At 41.9% G+C, this 18,138-nt stretch overlaps 1 protein-coding gene across 2 annotated transcripts in view; it reads left to right on the top strand.

Moving 5' to 3' along the window:
* The window catches only part of LOC134350481 (echinoderm microtubule-associated protein-like 4), a 259,312-nt gene that overhangs the window by 111,489 nt on the left and 129,685 nt on the right, over nucleotides 1-18,138 (top strand). For both annotated transcript variants that reach the window (XM_063055692.1, XM_063055693.1), the window contains exons 2-3: nucleotides 6,238-6,420; nucleotides 11,941-12,070. In XM_063055692.1, coding sequence (XP_062911762.1) covers nucleotides 6,238-6,420; nucleotides 11,941-12,070 — 313 coding nt within the window. The remainder of the gene's footprint in view (nucleotides 1-6,237; nucleotides 6,421-11,940; nucleotides 12,071-18,138) is intronic.

Here is an 18,138-nt window from a genome sequence, read left to right as displayed (position 1 = left end):
AATAATGAAAGCTGCAGTGTATTTGAAAGAAGCTAGAGGGGATGATGAAACGTTAGGTGTCTTTAGGGTTTTAGAGATTTTAGAGATCAGGGCAAGATGATGAAAGAATTTGAAAATAATGGTGGCAGTTTTAAAATTGAAGCCTTTATTAAGTGGTTAGCACTGTAGGTCAAAAGGCCAAACTTGAATGGAATAATGAGTGAGTATACTTGGTATAAGTTGAGACTTGGCCACCAGTGCTTTGAGGTCTTAATAGTTCATGGGAAATAGAAAATGTGGTTGACGATATGTGAGTTAGAATATCAAGTCCTGAGGGAAGGGCAAGAAATGAGAATAAATATCAACTGCAGGCAAACTAATTTTAAAAAAAACAGAAATGTTTAGGTTCGCCATAAGTTCGCATAGTTACCAGTATGTAACTTCAGGTGTTGTATCACCAGATGGAGAAACAGCAGTGTTCGAGCTCCTAGCTGGTGTGCTGCAAAGGGACACTCTGGCACCCTACATCTTTATAATCGTCCTTGATTATGCTCTGCGTCAAGCTACCAAAGATCATGACAAGCTTGGTTTTACCATAGAACCAGGGTGAACCAATAGGGTCAGACCAATTACGCTCACAGATCTCGATTTTGCAGATGACATAATCCTGCTCTTGACCAGATGGAGGAAGCACAGCAGCTACTGACAAAAGTGGAAATTGAATGCAATAAAGTTTGACTTCACCTAAACGCTAAAAAGACAGAGTACATGGCATTTAACTGCGACGAAGGTACTCTCAAGACTGTAAAGAATGATACCATTAAGAAAGTCTTTGACTACAAGTACCCCGGGTCAAGAATGTTGAGTTCAGAGAAGGACATAAAGATACGGAAGGCGCTTGCATGGAGGGCTATGAACGACACGAAGGAAATCTGGAAGTCGAACCTGACCAGAGGGCTTAAAAAGAGGATTTTCATAGCAGTCGTAGAGTCCATTCTCATGTACAGATGCGAGACGTGGACAGTCACCAAGACTATGCGAAAGTCTCTAGATAGTTGCTATACACGAATGCTCCAGGTGGCTCTTGACGTGAGTTGGCAGCAGCACATGATGAACATCGAGCTCTATAATGACCTACCGATGCTCACCACTGAAATTGAGGCGAGAAGACTGCAACTAGTGGGGCACTGTCTACGCCACCCTGAGCTACCTGCCAGCCTAGTCATCATATGGGAGCCCAAGTATGGGAGGATGAACCCTGGGCGCCCTCCCAAGACTATGGTCAACACGCTCCTAGAAGACAGCGCTGTGGCTAATGTAGATGAACTGATCACACTGATGAGGAGAGGGGGAAGTGGAGAGTCCGTCATTGTATCCGATGCCAGCCCCCTAGGCCTGAGTTGACATAGTAGTAGTAGCTGCTGTTGCTGCTACTACCACTACTACTACTACTTCAGGTGTTCAGTACAGTGCCCAACACAATTTTGGTGGAAAAACCTTGGCATATGACGAAAGAAGGAACTTCTTGGCATCATGGATTAAAAGGTGACATGAACCATGGTTTGGGTTAAGGCAACCCAATGTTACAGGGATTTAGCAGGCCAGACAACATCTATGGAAAAAAAGTACGGTCGACATTTTGGGCCGAAACCCTTCGGCAGACCCGCGGAGTTCCTCCAGCATTTTGTGTGTGGGGCTCGGATTTCCAGCAACTGCAGATTTTCTCTTGTTTGTTACAGGGAGTTCTGTCCTTAGAAAACAGTTCATAGAGAATTTCTGTAATGCAAAGATGCATCGTCTGTACATGCGCCAAGAAACATGAGTTGAAAGACGTAACTTTTGTGTTGATTTAATTATTTTCACAGAAGTTCCGTGAGAGCACATTTTATTCTGCATCTCAAATTTCAGAGTGATTTATGAAATCTGTAGGGTGAATCTCAGTAACCCAAATGTCATAGGGATTGCCTGCACTCGGAAATGTGTAGAAACGGTGCTGTGAGGTCAAAGAAATGATTCAAACTTGGATAAAAGACAAAAAATCTTTAACTTTACAACCAGCAGAAAAGCTTTGCCAACAATGGATGCCTTTTTAATGGATTTGAGGATGTAAAGAGTGTAGAAGGGGCAATTGGAATTTGTAGTATGGATCTGCTGCTGCAAAAACAAAAAATCTGATGCGGGGTTTTGCCATGAAACATTGACAATTCCCATCCCCATCTGCTACTGCTTAGCCTGTGAGCTCCTCCAGCAAGATTATTGTTCCACATTGCACCATCTGCAGTCTCTTGTGGATCAATGCAACTTTGGGAGAAATGAAAGATGAAATGAAGCATAGGCAAAGCATGATTCAGAGGTTTGAAGACACAATCTGCATGATTAATGTCTCTGACATAATAGTGTCTCAGGAATCTTCAAAGGAACACATTTGAAAACAAATCAAATCAATTTTATGTGCAAAAGATCCGAAGTGAAGGAACACCGATTTCGGAGTTTTAAGGCTCTGGAAGTTTATAGAGAATGGCAAGGGTGGAGTGTTTCAAAAAAGGTTAAGAATTTTAAACTGTTGGTATTCCTGGATTACTGGAGTGAAAGCATGTGAGTGATGGATAAATGATGATTCAGGTGGTTTTGGATTGGTTAAAGGAAAGTGGAAAATGTGAAGCTATTGAGAAGTGCATTGAAGTAATTGTTTAGAATGAAAAATGGGACTGAAAGTTTCCGTAAAAGAAGGTCAGAGGCACAGGCAGAGATCAGATATGTTATGGAAGTTGATAGAGGTGGTGTTTGTTATTTGGTGGAATTATTATGTGATCAGTGACTTGTCTTGGGATCAAAAATCTATGACAAATTCATCATTCCGAATAAACTCTTCTCGGGCTTCAAGCTGTGTGCAGATAATAGATTATAACTGAGGTTTTGATGACAAACCCTGCCATCTTCTTCAGGGATGATGCCTGGGCACATCTAGTCCAGTGGTATTAAATACCTCACTCTGTTCTAAAAGGATGCCCCTCTATCCTGAGGCTGTGTCCTCTGGTCTTAGACTCTCCCACCATAGGAAACATCCTCTCCACATCCACTCTATCAACTTCTTTCACCATTCAATAGCATTCAATTTGGTCATCCCTTATTCTACTGAATTCTAGTGAATACAGGTCCAGGTCCATCAAAGGCTCTTCGTATGATAAGCCATTCAATCCTGGAATCCAGGTTCAATCCTGGAGCCTCCTTTGAGCTCCCTCCACTGTCAGCACATCCTTTTCTAAGATAAGGGGCCTCAAACTGCTCACAATGCTCCAAGTGAGGCCTCACCATTGCTTTATGAAGTCTCAACATTACATCCTTGCTTTTATATTCTATATAGCTCCCCGACAAGCCTCAGGGTCGCTCAGCTCGCTGTCATCTAGGGAAACAGCCCTTGGCCCCGCCAACCTGGGTAATTACTTTGTGTGGATGCTGTGTGATGTACCCCACCCCGCCCAAATAACAGGCAATACACCAGATACGATTAAATGAATTACAGTTTATAGATATTGTATTACTGGAACTATATAATTAATAGAGAATAAAATATAAAAGGAAAATAAAAGGCGCCACACTTATCAAAGTTAAATCTCTGTGCATAAACAATTGGAGCTCAGGATCCTCCTTCTTCACTCTGCATCTCCCCTCGGACCACCTCGACCTGCCGCCTGGGACCAACAACAGTGGTCGACCAGACGCTCTACACGAGTCCATCTCCGTCTCCTCTCCTCGCTGAATACCCTGGACCTCGGACTCCTGGTCGGGGTCCGACCCTTTTAGCAGACTCACAGCACCTTGTCCATTCTCTGTCTCTCTCGCGCGCCTTTTCCCCAAAAATCCGCGCATCACAATAACTTACAGACACACAGAAAGAATAACATCTATCCCAACTGGTTCGTAACACCCTCTTATCAATAACATCCAAACAAACTGCTAGCGGGAGGACTTTCTCAGCAGTTAACATAACAAAGAAGCCATTTTAATTAGCCTACGCAGTAACATAAAAGAAGAAACCCCTTACATCTAGATTCTTGAAATGAATACTAACATCGCATTTGCCTTCCTCACCACAGACTCAACCTGCTAATTAACCTTTAGGGAATTATGCACAAGGACTCCCAAGACCCTTTGGACCTTAGTGTTTTTTATTCTCAATTTAGAATATAGTTAACCTTTTCATTTCTTCTACGGAAGTGCATGACAATACACTTCCCGACACTGTATTTTGTCTGCCGACCATTTTCCTAATCTAAGTCCTTCTGCAGCCTCTCTACTTCCTCAAAACTACTTGCTCCTCCATCTATCTTCATATTGTTTGCAAACTTTGCAACAAATCCATCAATTGCATCATCCAAGTCATTGATGTATAATGTAGAAAGAATCAGTCCCAACACAGACTCTGGTGGAACACTAGTCACTGGCAGCTAGTCGGAAAGGGCTACCTTTATTTCCACTCTTTGCCTCCTGCCAATCAGCCACTGCTTTATCCATGCTAGAATCTTTCCTGTAATACCACGGGCTTGTAGCTTGTTAAGCAGTCTCATGTATGGCACCTTGTCAAAGGCCTTCTGAAAATCCAAATACACAACAGCAACTGATTCTCCTCTGTCTATTCTGTTTGTTATTTCTTCCAAGAATTCCAACAGATTTGTCAGGCAAGATTTTCCCTTGAGGAAACCATGCTGACTACAGCCTATTTTATCATGTGCCTCCAAGTCCCCTGAGTCCTCATCCTTAATAATTAACTCCAACATCTTCCTATCCCCTGAGATCAGACTAACTGGTCTGTAGTTTCCATTCTTCTGCCTCTCTCCCTTCTTGAAGAGTGGAGGGAAATTTACAATTTTCCAGTCTTCCAGAACCATTCCAGGATCTGGTGATTCTTAAAAGATCATTACTAATGCCTCCGGGATCTCTTCAGTCATCTCTTTCAGAACCCTGGGATGTACACCAGGGTCCAGGTGACTTACCTACCTTCAGTCCTTTCAGTTTCCCCAGAACCTTCTCTCTAGTGATGGTAACTTTACACATTTCATGCCCCTGGCTCCTGGAACTTCCACCATACTGCTAGTGTCTTCCATAGTGAAAACAGGCACAAAATACTTATTCAGTTCATCTGCCGTTTCCTTGTCCCCCATTACAACTGCTCCAGCATCGTTTTGATATCACAGGTCTAATATCCATTCTCGTCTCTCTTTTACATTTTATTTATCTGAAGGAACTTCTGGTATCCTCTTTAATATTATTGGCCAGCTTACTTTTGTATTTCATCTTTACCTTAATTACTTTTTTAGTTGCCTTCTGTTGGTTTTTAAAAGCTTCCTAATCCTCTAACTCCACTAATTTTTGCTCATTATATGCCCTCTCTTTAGCTTTTATGTTAGCTTTGACTTCTTAGCCGCAGTTGTCATCTTTCCTTTAAAATACTGCTTCCTCTTTGGGATGTATATCTTGTGTCTTCTGAGTTGCCTCCAGAAACTCTAGTCATTGCTGCTCTGCTGTCATCCCTGCCAGTGTTCTTTTCCGACAAATTCTGGCCAACTCCCCTCTCATGCCTCTGTAATTCTCTTTCCTCCACTGTAATGCTCAAACATCTGACTTTAGCTTCTTCTTCTCAAATTTCAGGGTGAATTCAATCATGTTCCTTTACCTTAAGCTCTCTCATCTATTGTGGTTCATTGCACAGCAACCAATCCAGTATAGCTGACCCCCTAGTGGACTCAACCATGAGCTACTCAGAAAAGCCATCTCGTAGGCATTTAAAAATTTTCCCCTCCTGGAATCCAGCACCAACCTAATTTTCCCGAACTACCTGCATATTGAAGTCCTCCACGACTATTGTAACATTGCCCTTTTGACATGAATTTACTATCTCCTGTTGTAATTTGTAGGCCATGTCCTTTTTTAATATGATGTTCAACAGCTACTTATTCTGTTTGTTTAAAACTATCTGTGAAATTGTTCTGGCTGAGATGTCTGTAGTTCGTAAATCATTTTAACAAGTTTTAAACTCTAGTGTGCTTTGTTAGTTTTGTACTTTTTAAAAATTCACTTGTCTCATCTTGAAGTCTTTCTAACCTTGTGCTCTACTTTCTAAACCTTGTTACTTGTCATTTTTGAAAAAGGTATATTCATGCAATTTATATTTAAAAATTGTCAAAAGATTTCTAGCCTAAAACAGTTTTATTTAATTAAATCTACAAATAAATTATTTTCATCTTGTATTTTCTTTAGATGATAGCATCTCTGGTGCAAGTACATCTGATGTCCAAGACCGCCTTTCATCCCTTGAGTTAAGGGTCCAACAGCAGGAAGATGAGATCACAGTTCTGAAAGCAGCCTTGGCAGATGTACTGAGGCGTTTGGCTCTCTCTGAAGATCAAACTGCTTCCCTGAGGAAAACATCTCCTGGTAAAGGTGAGGCTCATTCTAAAATACACCCACATTTTTACTAAATGCTATTAAATCATATTGTAGCTAAAGAAAAGTCCCTACTTTGTATTGATTTAGTCTTGATTTTAAAAAAAGTTGATCTTTTTAGAATAGCCATTCTTTTTCTTGGTAAGGTAAACAGACAATTCTGCAATACTTTTGTTGCATACACTGTGACAATGAAATATTAATTTGACTTTTGCATGGTAACTGCTTTTCAAGCAACTGTACAATTCAGTCCATAGAATTTTCTTAGGACCACAGTGAAAACTGGTTGGCACCATCTTACATTTTGTTTATATAGCTTTTAAATATGATAGAACATATGGTAAAAAAAACACAAAGATAGCGTGCAGTTGGACTGTCAGGCAGGGCAGGCAGATGTTAGGACAAAATTGCTGCCAGCAGAGTGAGTATCAGTGAATTAGGGATGCAGCATCAATAATGGTAGCAAATATAGCACTCAAGGTGTTATATCTCAATGCATGGAGTATAAGAAATAAGGTTGATGATAAGGTGCATTTAAGGCAGAGATCGGTCGGTTCTTGATTGGACACGGCCTTAAAGGTTATGGGAGAAAGGCCGGGGAGTGGAGCTGCGGTGGGGGAAAAAAGGCAATCAGGCATGATTGAATGGTGGACACATCAAAGTTGCTGGTGAACACAGCAGCAGGCAGCATCTCTAGGAAGAGGTACAGTCGACGTTTCGGGCCGAGACTGTTCGTCAGGACTCCTGACTACAGTCTCAGCCAGAAATGTCAGCTGCTTATTTCCCTCTATAGATGCTGCCTGAGTTGCTGGGTTTCGCTGGCATTTTGTGTGTCACTCAAGATTTCTAGCATATGTTGAATATCCTGTGTTGATAATTTACTGTTTTTGCATCAATTCTGAATATCAAAAAAGTATAATTTTGATCTCAATTTAAAAAAAGAAAATTCTTGAAAGGAACAGATGTATCTGAAAAATGTTTCAGCGCAAAGATCTTTTGAAGATGCTAATACATTTGAGAGTTCCAGAAATTTGTTGATTGTATATTTTTTATACAGTTACTAGTATGTATGTGGCATTCTGTGGCCACTTTGGTTTTCTCTTGGTGCTGTAATAACAACAGTATCACATGCCTAAATAAGTCCTCAGCCCATTGCCTCACCTTGTTTTAAAATTCGGTACTGCCAAACTTTGCTTTGATTACTCCAGCCTTTGTTCCCACTGGTTTTTAGGCTAGTGCTTCTGCTTTTCATCCTTGTGTACTGAACCCTCAACTTGAACATCCAGTTTGATCTCACCTCCTTGTGAAACTATGTTTGGCTTCTCATCTGCTTACAATTTTAAACGTGTAACAACAGCAGCGAACATCTCATTGTGGAACTGTTGGTGTGCAGCCCATCTGGCCGATACAGGTTATATCTTACCCCAGAATTGGTCCCAATGTAAACAATACACCACTATCACATTTCTTCAGCTTTTCTTACAGTTTCACTATGCCCCTGTTTCTGTACACTGGTACAGTATATCCTCGCATTATAGTTGTAGTGTAATGGAAATTTGTGGTGGGAGTAAAAATCCATTTCTGTGGGATTTATATGGGGGGACAAAAATAAACACAATGCATTTAGTAAACCAAACTAATTTACCAAGGACAACAGTCCTAGGTGCTAGTTCACAGCAGGATACCATTTCAGGGATTTGCTTCTGTTGATACTTGTATATTTGCTAAGAGAAAAGAAGTCATGCAGCTTTCTTAGATTGATATTTAACTCTAGTTTTTATTTACTAGTCTATTGAATTGTCATCTCTTTAATCCTCTTAATTTGTTTTTTACAATTCAGCTAGTGGACTGAGTCCCTTTTAATCCAGCTCAGCTAATATTTTACTCTCAAATTCCTATTCTTACTAAACTGAACCCTGCTGTTTGAGCGGAGTTCAGACTACATTTTAAACTAGACTTTTTTTTACAAATGTTTCTTTTGAACTTTTACACCATTTTAAAAATATTTGCTTAATATTCCTTCAAACCTATACATTTGAACTCAGTATTTATGATTTCAGTTTGGAATCCCATTCAGATGGTTCAGTTGCTGTTTTTTTTGTGGTTGTCAGAATGATGAAGGAATGCAGACCAGAATTCATTTGTGTTTTTATTTCTTTGAACTTTGACAACTTGGCTGACGTTCTAGTCACCAGTTACTAAAGTTTATTTTAGCTTTATCTTTGAATCCAGCTGCTTTCTTTTGATGAACATTAAAGTGCCTAGTTTGCCTGATGTTCAGGTGATTTGCAGTAGTAGTTGACATGGTTAAGTTTAACATTGAAGCCAACAAGCCACACCGTTTGGAAGAAGCATTTTTAGTTAATCCATTATATTTCATCCATGTAGCCTTTAGTTGGACCCATTTATATTAAAAAAAAAGTATTTTTTCATATATTACCTGAGGGTTTTATTTTTCAAATTGTATTTGTTATGTTTTCCAGGAGGGTTAAAAGGTGATAGTATTTTTACAGATTTCACATAAGACAACCAGGTCTCCGTCTGGTAAACCTCTGAGCTGTGTCCAGTGCATTAACATACTTCCTTAAATAAAGAAACTGATACTGTTCACTGAGCTCTGGATATGGTCTTACCAGTGCCCTCTCTAAGTGGAACATACTTTTGCATTTATTGCTCTTAGCAATAATTTTTCCAATTACTTGCATCTATCCTTTTGTGTATCATGTTCTAAGATGCTTCTGTCTCTCTGTCTCTCCCCCACTGGACAAGTCTCCGCATCTAGCACATCATTCTCTACAACTTTGGCCATCTTCAATGGAATCCTACTATCAAGTACTTCCCCCCAACCCTCCACTTCCCTTGTCCATTTGTCCTTTCCCACTGTTCTCCCTCCTGCCATTTATTTCTGTAAGTGGAACAAGAGCTACGCCTGTCCATGTACCTCTACCTTCACCACCATTCTGTCCTTTTCCATTCCCACTTCTGATTCTGGTTGTATCCCTTTGCTTCTCCTCACTTGTCTGTCACCTCCTGTTCCTTCCCTTTCTCCCATGGTGCACTCTCCTCTCCCATTAGATTCCTCCTTCAGCCACTTGCCTTTTCTACCTAACACTTCCCAGCTTCACTTCATTCCTCCTTTCCACCACCCACCTACCTTCTCCCTCATCTGGCTTCAGTTATCACTGTCCAGATTGTAAACCTTTCCCTCCCCAACCTTCTTATTCTGGCTTCTTCCTCCTTCCTTTCCAAGGGTCTTGGCCTGAAATGTCAAATGTTTATTCCCTTCATTGTTGCTGCTCAATCTTCTGAACCTCCAGCATTTTGTGTGTGCTGAATCCCTTGTGTTTATTTTTTCTTCTTTATCCTCACTTCCATGTGTTCCCTTTACCCTTGACTACCGCTGGAACTGTGAAAAATTACCTTTGTGCTGCAGTGCCATTGTATATTTTGGCACAAAGACAAAATGTGGAAATACTAAAATATGTGCAAGTTCAGGCAATTATTAGAAGTGAGAAAATAGATGTTGGAACAATGCCACATTCTTTAGCAAAAACTTGTAATATAGTTCAGACTGAGTTTGGTCTCCACAGTTTTGCCTTGAATCAGAAAATATGAATTAATGTTGCCTGGTCAGAGAGGTTTCAATTGAGAATTTAAATCATTGCCTTAAATATTTCAAGGAGGAACATGAGTTTTTAATATATTGAGGGACATTATCTGAACCAATATCAATAAAGCAGATTAGGAGATTATTAGTTTATATCTGGCTATGCGACCTCCTGTACTCAAGTAATTTGCTTTTCTGTGCATTATAGAATGACATAAAAAGTACTTAATTGTGAAGCACCCTGTCAAATTGTGAAATCTTAAAAAGCGTATAAATAAAAATAATTTGTTTCTAATGAGCGAGATGAGTTGAAGTATATGATCCAAACAATTAACTCAGAAAAGAATGAAAGAAACAGAAACTAGTGGTTTCTCTCAATGAAAATGTAAGCGTTTGTCCAAAAGTATGCAGTAAATGGAAAAATAGCAACATGCAAATCATTTGCATATATTTAATCTCACTCACTTGAAAAGCTTAATTGTCATAGGAATTACCCAATATTCGTCACTATGGCTAACATATTGTTACCATTATACAATTTTTTAATAGAAATATTAGAGTACTGAAGATGTACTTCATATTTTGTGCAGTAGGAAGTCCAGAAGTTCTGCCTGCCCATATATACTTCTGATAATTAGAAATTGTGTGATCTAATCCTTTAAATTGGCTAGAAGTAACTCACTTTAAATACAATGTAATCATTTGGATTGTCATTTTGATTTAAGGGCAGTAATCTGTCAGGTGAATCTCAACAGGGCAGTAATTGGACACCACAATTGCTTTCCTCAGTCCTGCATTTTGCAGGCCAGTTGAGTGGAGGTTTAGGGTAATTAAGAAACCAGGGTTCATTCAGTATATCCACGTCTCTTTACAATTGTGCACTTAAGTCCCCTGGGAAGACAACATCGATGAAGCCCATGAGCGCAAGTTAACCAAGTATGCAGAATTAAGATCAGAGTGCAGAGACAGAGGGTGGAAGGTCTCATGCTATCCATTTGAAGTAGGCTGCCGTGGGTTTATTGTGTTCACTCTCCAGAAGTTGCTGCGTGACCTTGGCTTCAGTAGAAGAGAGATCAAGTCAACCAGCAGGGCTGTAGCTGAGGCAGCAGAGAAAGGACCAGCATGGGTGTGGACCAAGTATGTCCAGAGGGGCAGATAGTCAGACAGTGTAGACATATCTTGCAAACCCTTCAGTAGTTGCATAGACACCTGAAGAGTAGACTATCTGTTGGATGGAAGTGACCAACAACTCTGATAGAGGCAGATGCCAAGTTTTTAAGCTCACCAGTGGGAGGTGGTGCTTTAGCACTGCTGGCCCACCACCTCGAGGGAGTCTTGATCAGAAGTGGGCCGAAACTCCTGAAGACAGGTGGCAGATCAACTGATGATCCCACTGGTGATAGCACAGGACAGTTAACATCTTAGTCCACGTGTATTTTGTAACTCACAGCTATATGAATTCACTTTGCAATCTGAGCAATATACAGGTATGTGTTTGGATCGACTCTGGAAATTTATGTTTGGTGGTGTATATCAATGATGTCCCTGTACTTTTCCTGCTGCTAACTTTTCACTTTGGTGAAACTATTGGAGGATACTTGGTGTGGAGTATCTTGCCATTTTACCTGCAGAAGCAACAAAGTCATGCAACAGAGAATGGATAATATTTCAAAAAAAATGCTACCTTACCTTAACTATGTGCAGCAGTTTGTGATTTGTAAAACTAGTAATTTATAATATTAAAGTGTATTGCACATGTAATTCAAAGACTGCCATATAATTAATATTTCTAGACATGAAACCCCTGGAACTTGTTTGTTTTAGCTTGCAAAGATTTGTTCTGATATTTATACAAGCTGAAAAGCTATTCAACAGAAATTTTGTAAAATTATGTCCTTATTTTATTTCAGGACAGCCAGTCTTACGTGAAGCATATTCTTTGTCATGTATAACCAATGGGAGTCCGATGACTAGAAAACCAATGCACAGTTCAGCTCTATCTGTTGCCAGGAAGGAAACACTTTCTTCTGCTGCAAAAAGGTATACATATTTTAGTTTTAAAATGAAAAATGTTAATTTGAAAGCATATTTTGAAATATGTAACCTGCAATTTGCGGCATAAGATTGTAGAAGTTCTATCCCTTCACATTTGTCCACGTTGTCCATACATAAACAACATATGCTTTCCCCTGCCGATGAGCTTTGGCTTCAGATTCCAGGGGTATTAATGAAACTGTTGATTGCAAATTTAATTTTAAATATAATGAGCAATTGCAACTGTACCTTGTGAGTTAAATTAGTTTTGGCTGGTTGGAACAGAAAAGCATTATCCAAAGTTCTTGCAGCGTATAACCTTATTCACAATTAAGGTATATTTATCAAAATGACACTCTAAAATTGGCTGACCATTATTGCCTAATAATATCCTCAGTAGCTTTACTAAAATTAGTCCTACTGATTCTCATCGTTACAGTACTAAAGTATTTTGATATTTTGCATAATTGCTCAGCAAGTATTGAAAATTATTGAGAAGAATTGCTCAAAGTTTAGAGTGTTCATTGGACACGAGAGATGATGTGCCAAGTTGCTAAATTTCCTTCTACTTTGTTCAGAGTTATTAAAGTAAGCATACGTAAGTTTGGCATTCCGGGTTTTTTTTTGTAGGACTGTAGACAGTTTGCCTCCCTTCAGACAAGTTCTTAGGTTTCTTGGTTATCTTGGCTCAGTCATTTTGCATGTATGCATCTTGCATCCATGGTACATGGTCTTTCTCCCTCACACTTTCTGTGTATTGGTGCGTATCATATTATGTTTCTTTCTATTGGAGGTTTAGCGGTTTCCCATACTTTGTCCCTTTAGTTTGGGATTGAATGTTTAACCTTTCAACCTTTAATCCTATTGATATCTTAAGATTTTGCATCTTCATAGACTTTTACTTTACTTTATTGTCACCAAACAATTGATACAAGAGCGTACAATCATCACAGCGATATTTGATTCTGCGCTTCGCGCTCCCTGGATTACAAATCAATAGTAAATATTAAAAACTTAAATTATAAATCATAAATAGAAAATAGAAAAGGGAAAGTAAGGTAGTGCAAAAAAAGTCGAGAAACAGGTCTGGATATTTGGAGGGTATGGCCCAGATCCGGGTCAGGATCCGTTCAGCAGTCTTAACACAGTTGGAAAGAAGCTGTTCCCAAATCTGGCCGTATGAGTCTTCAAGCTCCTGAGCCTTCTCCCAGAGGGAAGAGGGACGAAAAGTGTGTTGGCTGGGTGGGTCGTGTCCTTGATTATCCTGGCAGCACTGCTCCGACAGCATGTGGTGTAAAGTGAGTCCAAGGACGGGAGATTGGTTTGTGTGATGTGCTGGGCCGTGTCCACGATCTTCTGCAGCTTCTTCCAGTCTTGGACAGGACAACTTCCATAACAGGTTGTGATGCACCCTAGAAGTATGCTTTCTACTGTGCATCTATAAAAATTAGTGAGGGTTTTAGGGGACAGGCCAAATTTCATTAGCTTTCTCAGGAAGTAAAGGCACTGGTGGGCCTTCTTGGCAGTGGACTCTGCTTGGTTGGACCAAGTCAGGTCATTTGTGATATTGACCCCGAGGTACTTAAAGCTTTTGATCTGTTCCACTTGTGCACCACCGATGTAAATTGGGTCGTGTGGTCCGCTACTCCTTCTGAAGCCAACAACCAATTCCTTCGTCTTGCTGACGTTGAGGGATAGGTTATTGTCTTCGCACCATGCCACCGGGTTCTTAATTTCCTCTCTGTACTCAAACTCATCATTACCCGAGATACGGCCTACAGTTGTTGTATCATCAGCAAACTTATATATTGAGTTCGATAGAAACTTGGCTACACAATCATGGGTGTACAGTGAGTACAGCGGGAGGTTGAGTACACAGCCTTGTGGGGCACCAGTGCTCAGAGTGATTGTAGAGGAGAGCTTGTCCCCTATTTTTACAGACTGGGTCCTGTCTGTGAGGAAGTTGAAGATCCAGCTGCAGATCTGAGTGCTAAGGCCCAGTTTCTGGAGCTTAGGAATCAGTTTATTTGGAATGATGGTATTAAAGGTAGAGCTGTAGTCAATGAAAAGGAGCCTAACGTATGCGTCTTTATTCTCCAGGTGTTCTAAGGAGGAATGTAGGGCCAGAGAGATGGCATCTGCCATTGACCTGTTGCTCCAGTAGGCGAATTGCAAAGCGTCGAGGTTGACCGGTAGGGTGTGGTTGATGTGTGCCATAACTAATCGCTCAAAGCACTTCATAGCAATTGATATCAGAGCCACAGGTCGATAGTCATTCAGGCATGCCACCTTGCTCTTCTTCAGCATCGGGATTATTGTTGCCTTGTTAAAACACGGGGGGATCTTAGACTGAAGCAAGGAACAGTTGAAGATGTCAGCAAACAGTCCAGCTAGTTCGCTTGCACAGGGCCGGAGAACCCATCCTGGGATGCCATCTGGGTCAGTCGCCCTTCTTGGATTTATCTTCAGGAAGGCCCTTCTAACATCCTCCTTGATGACGATGAATCTCGATGCCACCAGGTCCGGTTCATCCAGAGGGAGCGGGACGCTCCTCTTCTGTTCGAATCTTGCATAGAATACGTTAAGTTCATCTGGAAGAGAAGCGTCACAGTTATTGATATTCCCAGCAACCCAGCTCCATCCCTCCCCCTCCTGTCTTCACCTATCATTTTGGATCTCCCCCTCTCCCTCCCACTTTCAAATCTCTTACCAGCTCTTCCTTCAGTTAGTCCTGGCAAAGGGTCTCGGCCCGAAACGTTGACTGTACCTCTTCCTAGAGATGCTGCCTGGCCTGCTGCGTTCACCAGCAACTTTGATGTGTGTTGCTTGAATTTCCAGCATCTGCAGAATTCCTAGTGTTTGCATTGATATTCCCAACCTTTTCTTTGCACACAGTGTTCTCATTTAAACCCTGCCATAGTCTACCGGCATCCCTCTGATTAGCCTGGGCTTCCAACTTGGCTCGATATTGCCTCTTGGCGTCCTTAATGGCTTTCTGGAGTTCACGCCTGGATTCCGTGTAGCGACTGGTATCCCTGGACCTAAAAGCCGCTGCTCTAGTCTTCAAAAGGGACTTGACCTCATAATTCGTCCAAGGTTTTCAGTTAGGGAATATCCGGATGGTCTTGCGAGACACACAGTCCTCCATACATTTCCAAATAAAGTCCGTGACAGCTGAGGCATACTCATCGAGGTTAGCTGCCGAGTCCTTGAATACTAACCAGTCCACCGATTCAAAGCAGTCACGGAGGACCTCATCCATTTCCTCCGTCCAATGCAAAACCACTTTTGACACCGTGACCTCCCGCTTCAGTTTCTGTTTGTAAGCCTGGAGGAGGAGTACGGCCTGATGGTCCGATTTTCCGAAGTGAATGTCGTGGGATGGAACGGTAGGCATCCTTGACTGCTGTGTAGCAGTGGTCAAGTATATTCAGGCCTCTAGTGGGGCAGGAGACATGTTGGTATAACTTTGGCAGCGCCTTTCTGAGGTTGGCCTGGTTAAAGTCCCTGGCTGTAATGAGCAAAGCCTCCGGATACCTGGTCTCAAGTTCATTGATGTTGGCATACAGTATGTTAAGAGCACACTCCATGTCCGCCTGGGGGGGAATGTAGACCGCTGTTAGTATGACCGAGGTGAATTCCCGTGGCAGATAGTCATAGTCATAGTCATACTTTATTGATCCCGGGGGAAATTGGTTTTTGTTACAGTGCACCATAAATAATAAATAGTAATAGAACCATAAATAGTTAAATAGTAATATCTAAATTATGCCAGTAAATTATGAAATAAGTCCAGGACCAGCCTATTGACTCAGGGTGTCTGACCCTCCAAAGGAGGAGTTGTAAAGTTTGATGGCCACAGGCAGGAATGACTTCCTATGACGCTCTGTGCTGCATCTCGGTGGAATGAGTCTCTGTCTGAATGTACTCCTGTGCCCACCCAGTACATTATGTAGTGGATGGGAGACATTGACCAACATGGCATGCAGCTTAGACAGCATCCTCTTTTCAGACACTACCGTGAGAGAGTCCATTTCCATCCCCACAACATCACTGGCCTTACGAATGAGTTTGTTGATTCTGTTGGTGTCTGCTACCCTCAGCTTGCTGCCCCAGCACACAACAGCAAACATGATAGCACTGGCCACCACAGACTCGTAGAACATCCTCAGCATCGTCCGGCAGATGTTAAAGGACCTCAGTCTCCTCAGGAAATAGATATGGCTCTGACCCTTCTTGTAGACAGCCTCAGTGTTCTTTGACCAGTCCAGTTTATTGTCAATACGTATCCCCAGGTATTTGTAATCCTCCACCATGTCCACACTGACCCCCTGGATGGAAACAGGGGTCACTGGTACCTTAGCTCTCCTCAGGTCTACCACCAGCTCCTTAGTCTTTTTCACATTAAGTTGCAGATAATACTGCTCACGCCATGTGACAAAGTTTCCTACCGTAGCCCTGTACTCAGCCTCATCTCCCTTGCTGATGCATCCAACTATGGCAGAGTCATCAGAAAACTTCTGAAGATGACAAGACTCTGAGCAGTAGTTGGAGTCCGAGGTGTAAATGGTGAAGAGAAAAGGAGAACAAGACAGGCCCCTGTGGAGCCCCAGTGCTGCTGATCACTCGTGCTTGCAACACTGTGTGTCCAGCAATGTACTGTGGTCTGCCAGTCAGGTAATCAAGAATCCATGACACCAGGAAAGCATCCACCTGCATCGCTGTCAGCTTCTCCCCCAGCAGAGCAGGGTGAATGGTGTTGTACGCACTGGAGAAGTCAAAAAACATGACCCTCACAGTGTTACAGAGCTCGCTGGCTTGTCCAGGTAGGTGTAGACACGGTTCAGCAGGTAGACGATGGCATCCTCAACTCCTAGTCGGGGCTGGTAGGTGAACTGGAGGGGATCTAAGTGTGGCCTGACCATAGGCTGGAGCAGCTCCAGAACAAGTCTCTCCAGGGTCTTCATGATGTGGGAGGTCAATGCCACCGGTCTGTAGTCATTGAGGCCGCTGGGGCGCAGCGTCTTCGGCACAGGGACGAGGCAGGATGTCTTCCACAGCACAGGAACCCTCCGGAGCCTCAGGCTCAGGTTGAAGACATGGCGTAGTACTCCACATAGCTGAGGAGCACAGGCTTTGAGCACCCTGGTACTGACACCATCCGTAGTAGGGACGACACTTCACCGACAGGTGTTCCAGGTCCGGGCTGCAGGAGCTTGTCAGTGTCACTGTGTCCGAGCATCACACAGTGTTGATCAATAGGCGGACACCACCTCCCCTCGTCTTACCAGAAGACGCCGTGCGGTCCATCCGTTGGATCAAAAATCTCTCCGGTCGGATGGCACAGTCGGGGGTGGCAGGGAAGAGCCAGGTCTCGGTGAAACAGAGTAGACAGCAGTTCTGCATCTCCGTGCAGTAGGTGAATCTCCCTTTCAGTCAACCACCTTGTTCTCTATGGCTTGCACATTAGCTAGTAGGATGGTGGGCATCGGGATCCTGAAGCCCCTTGAGCTTCAATCTGCCCAGCTCTTTCCCCACACTTCCTCGGTAAATAGTGCATCTTTCCAGGTTTCCATTGACGCAGTGTGTTGTTGGCAGCTCTTTGAGGTTTTACTTCATCCAGCTCTCCAAAATAACTTATGGACTTCATAATTTAGTGTTTTGTTACCTATTTTGTTTTCAGATAAATCATTTCATTGTATAGTTTCATAGAATGGTTTCGTTCATTTTAATAGACAAATGTGAGAGACTTACCTGATATAGGTAAACACCAAGCAATTTTATATAATTTTCTTTACAATATCAAGAGATTTGAGCTTTCTGAATGTAGTTATCTGTATGTTGTATAAGCACATCCACCTTGTATCAGCAGTTAATTCTATTCACCACTCATTCAATTCTGTACATTTACATGTTCGTAAATGGCAACACTTTGTAACAGTTTAGATGACCAGTTGAGCAATCCATTGTCCACAATGCCTATTAACTGATTTTTACAACATTACCTAGCCACTCATATAGAAACTATAGAAAAACTACAGCACAGAAACAGGCCTTTTGGCTCTTCTTGGCTG

Source organism: Mobula hypostoma, chromosome 8 (assembly GCF_963921235.1).
Source record: "Mobula hypostoma chromosome 8, sMobHyp1.1, whole genome shotgun sequence".
Lineage (NCBI taxonomy): Eukaryota > Metazoa > Chordata > Chondrichthyes > Myliobatiformes > Myliobatidae > Mobula > Mobula hypostoma.
Note: the sequence above shows the minus strand (reverse complement) of the source record. Positions and strands in the feature narration are given on the sequence as shown.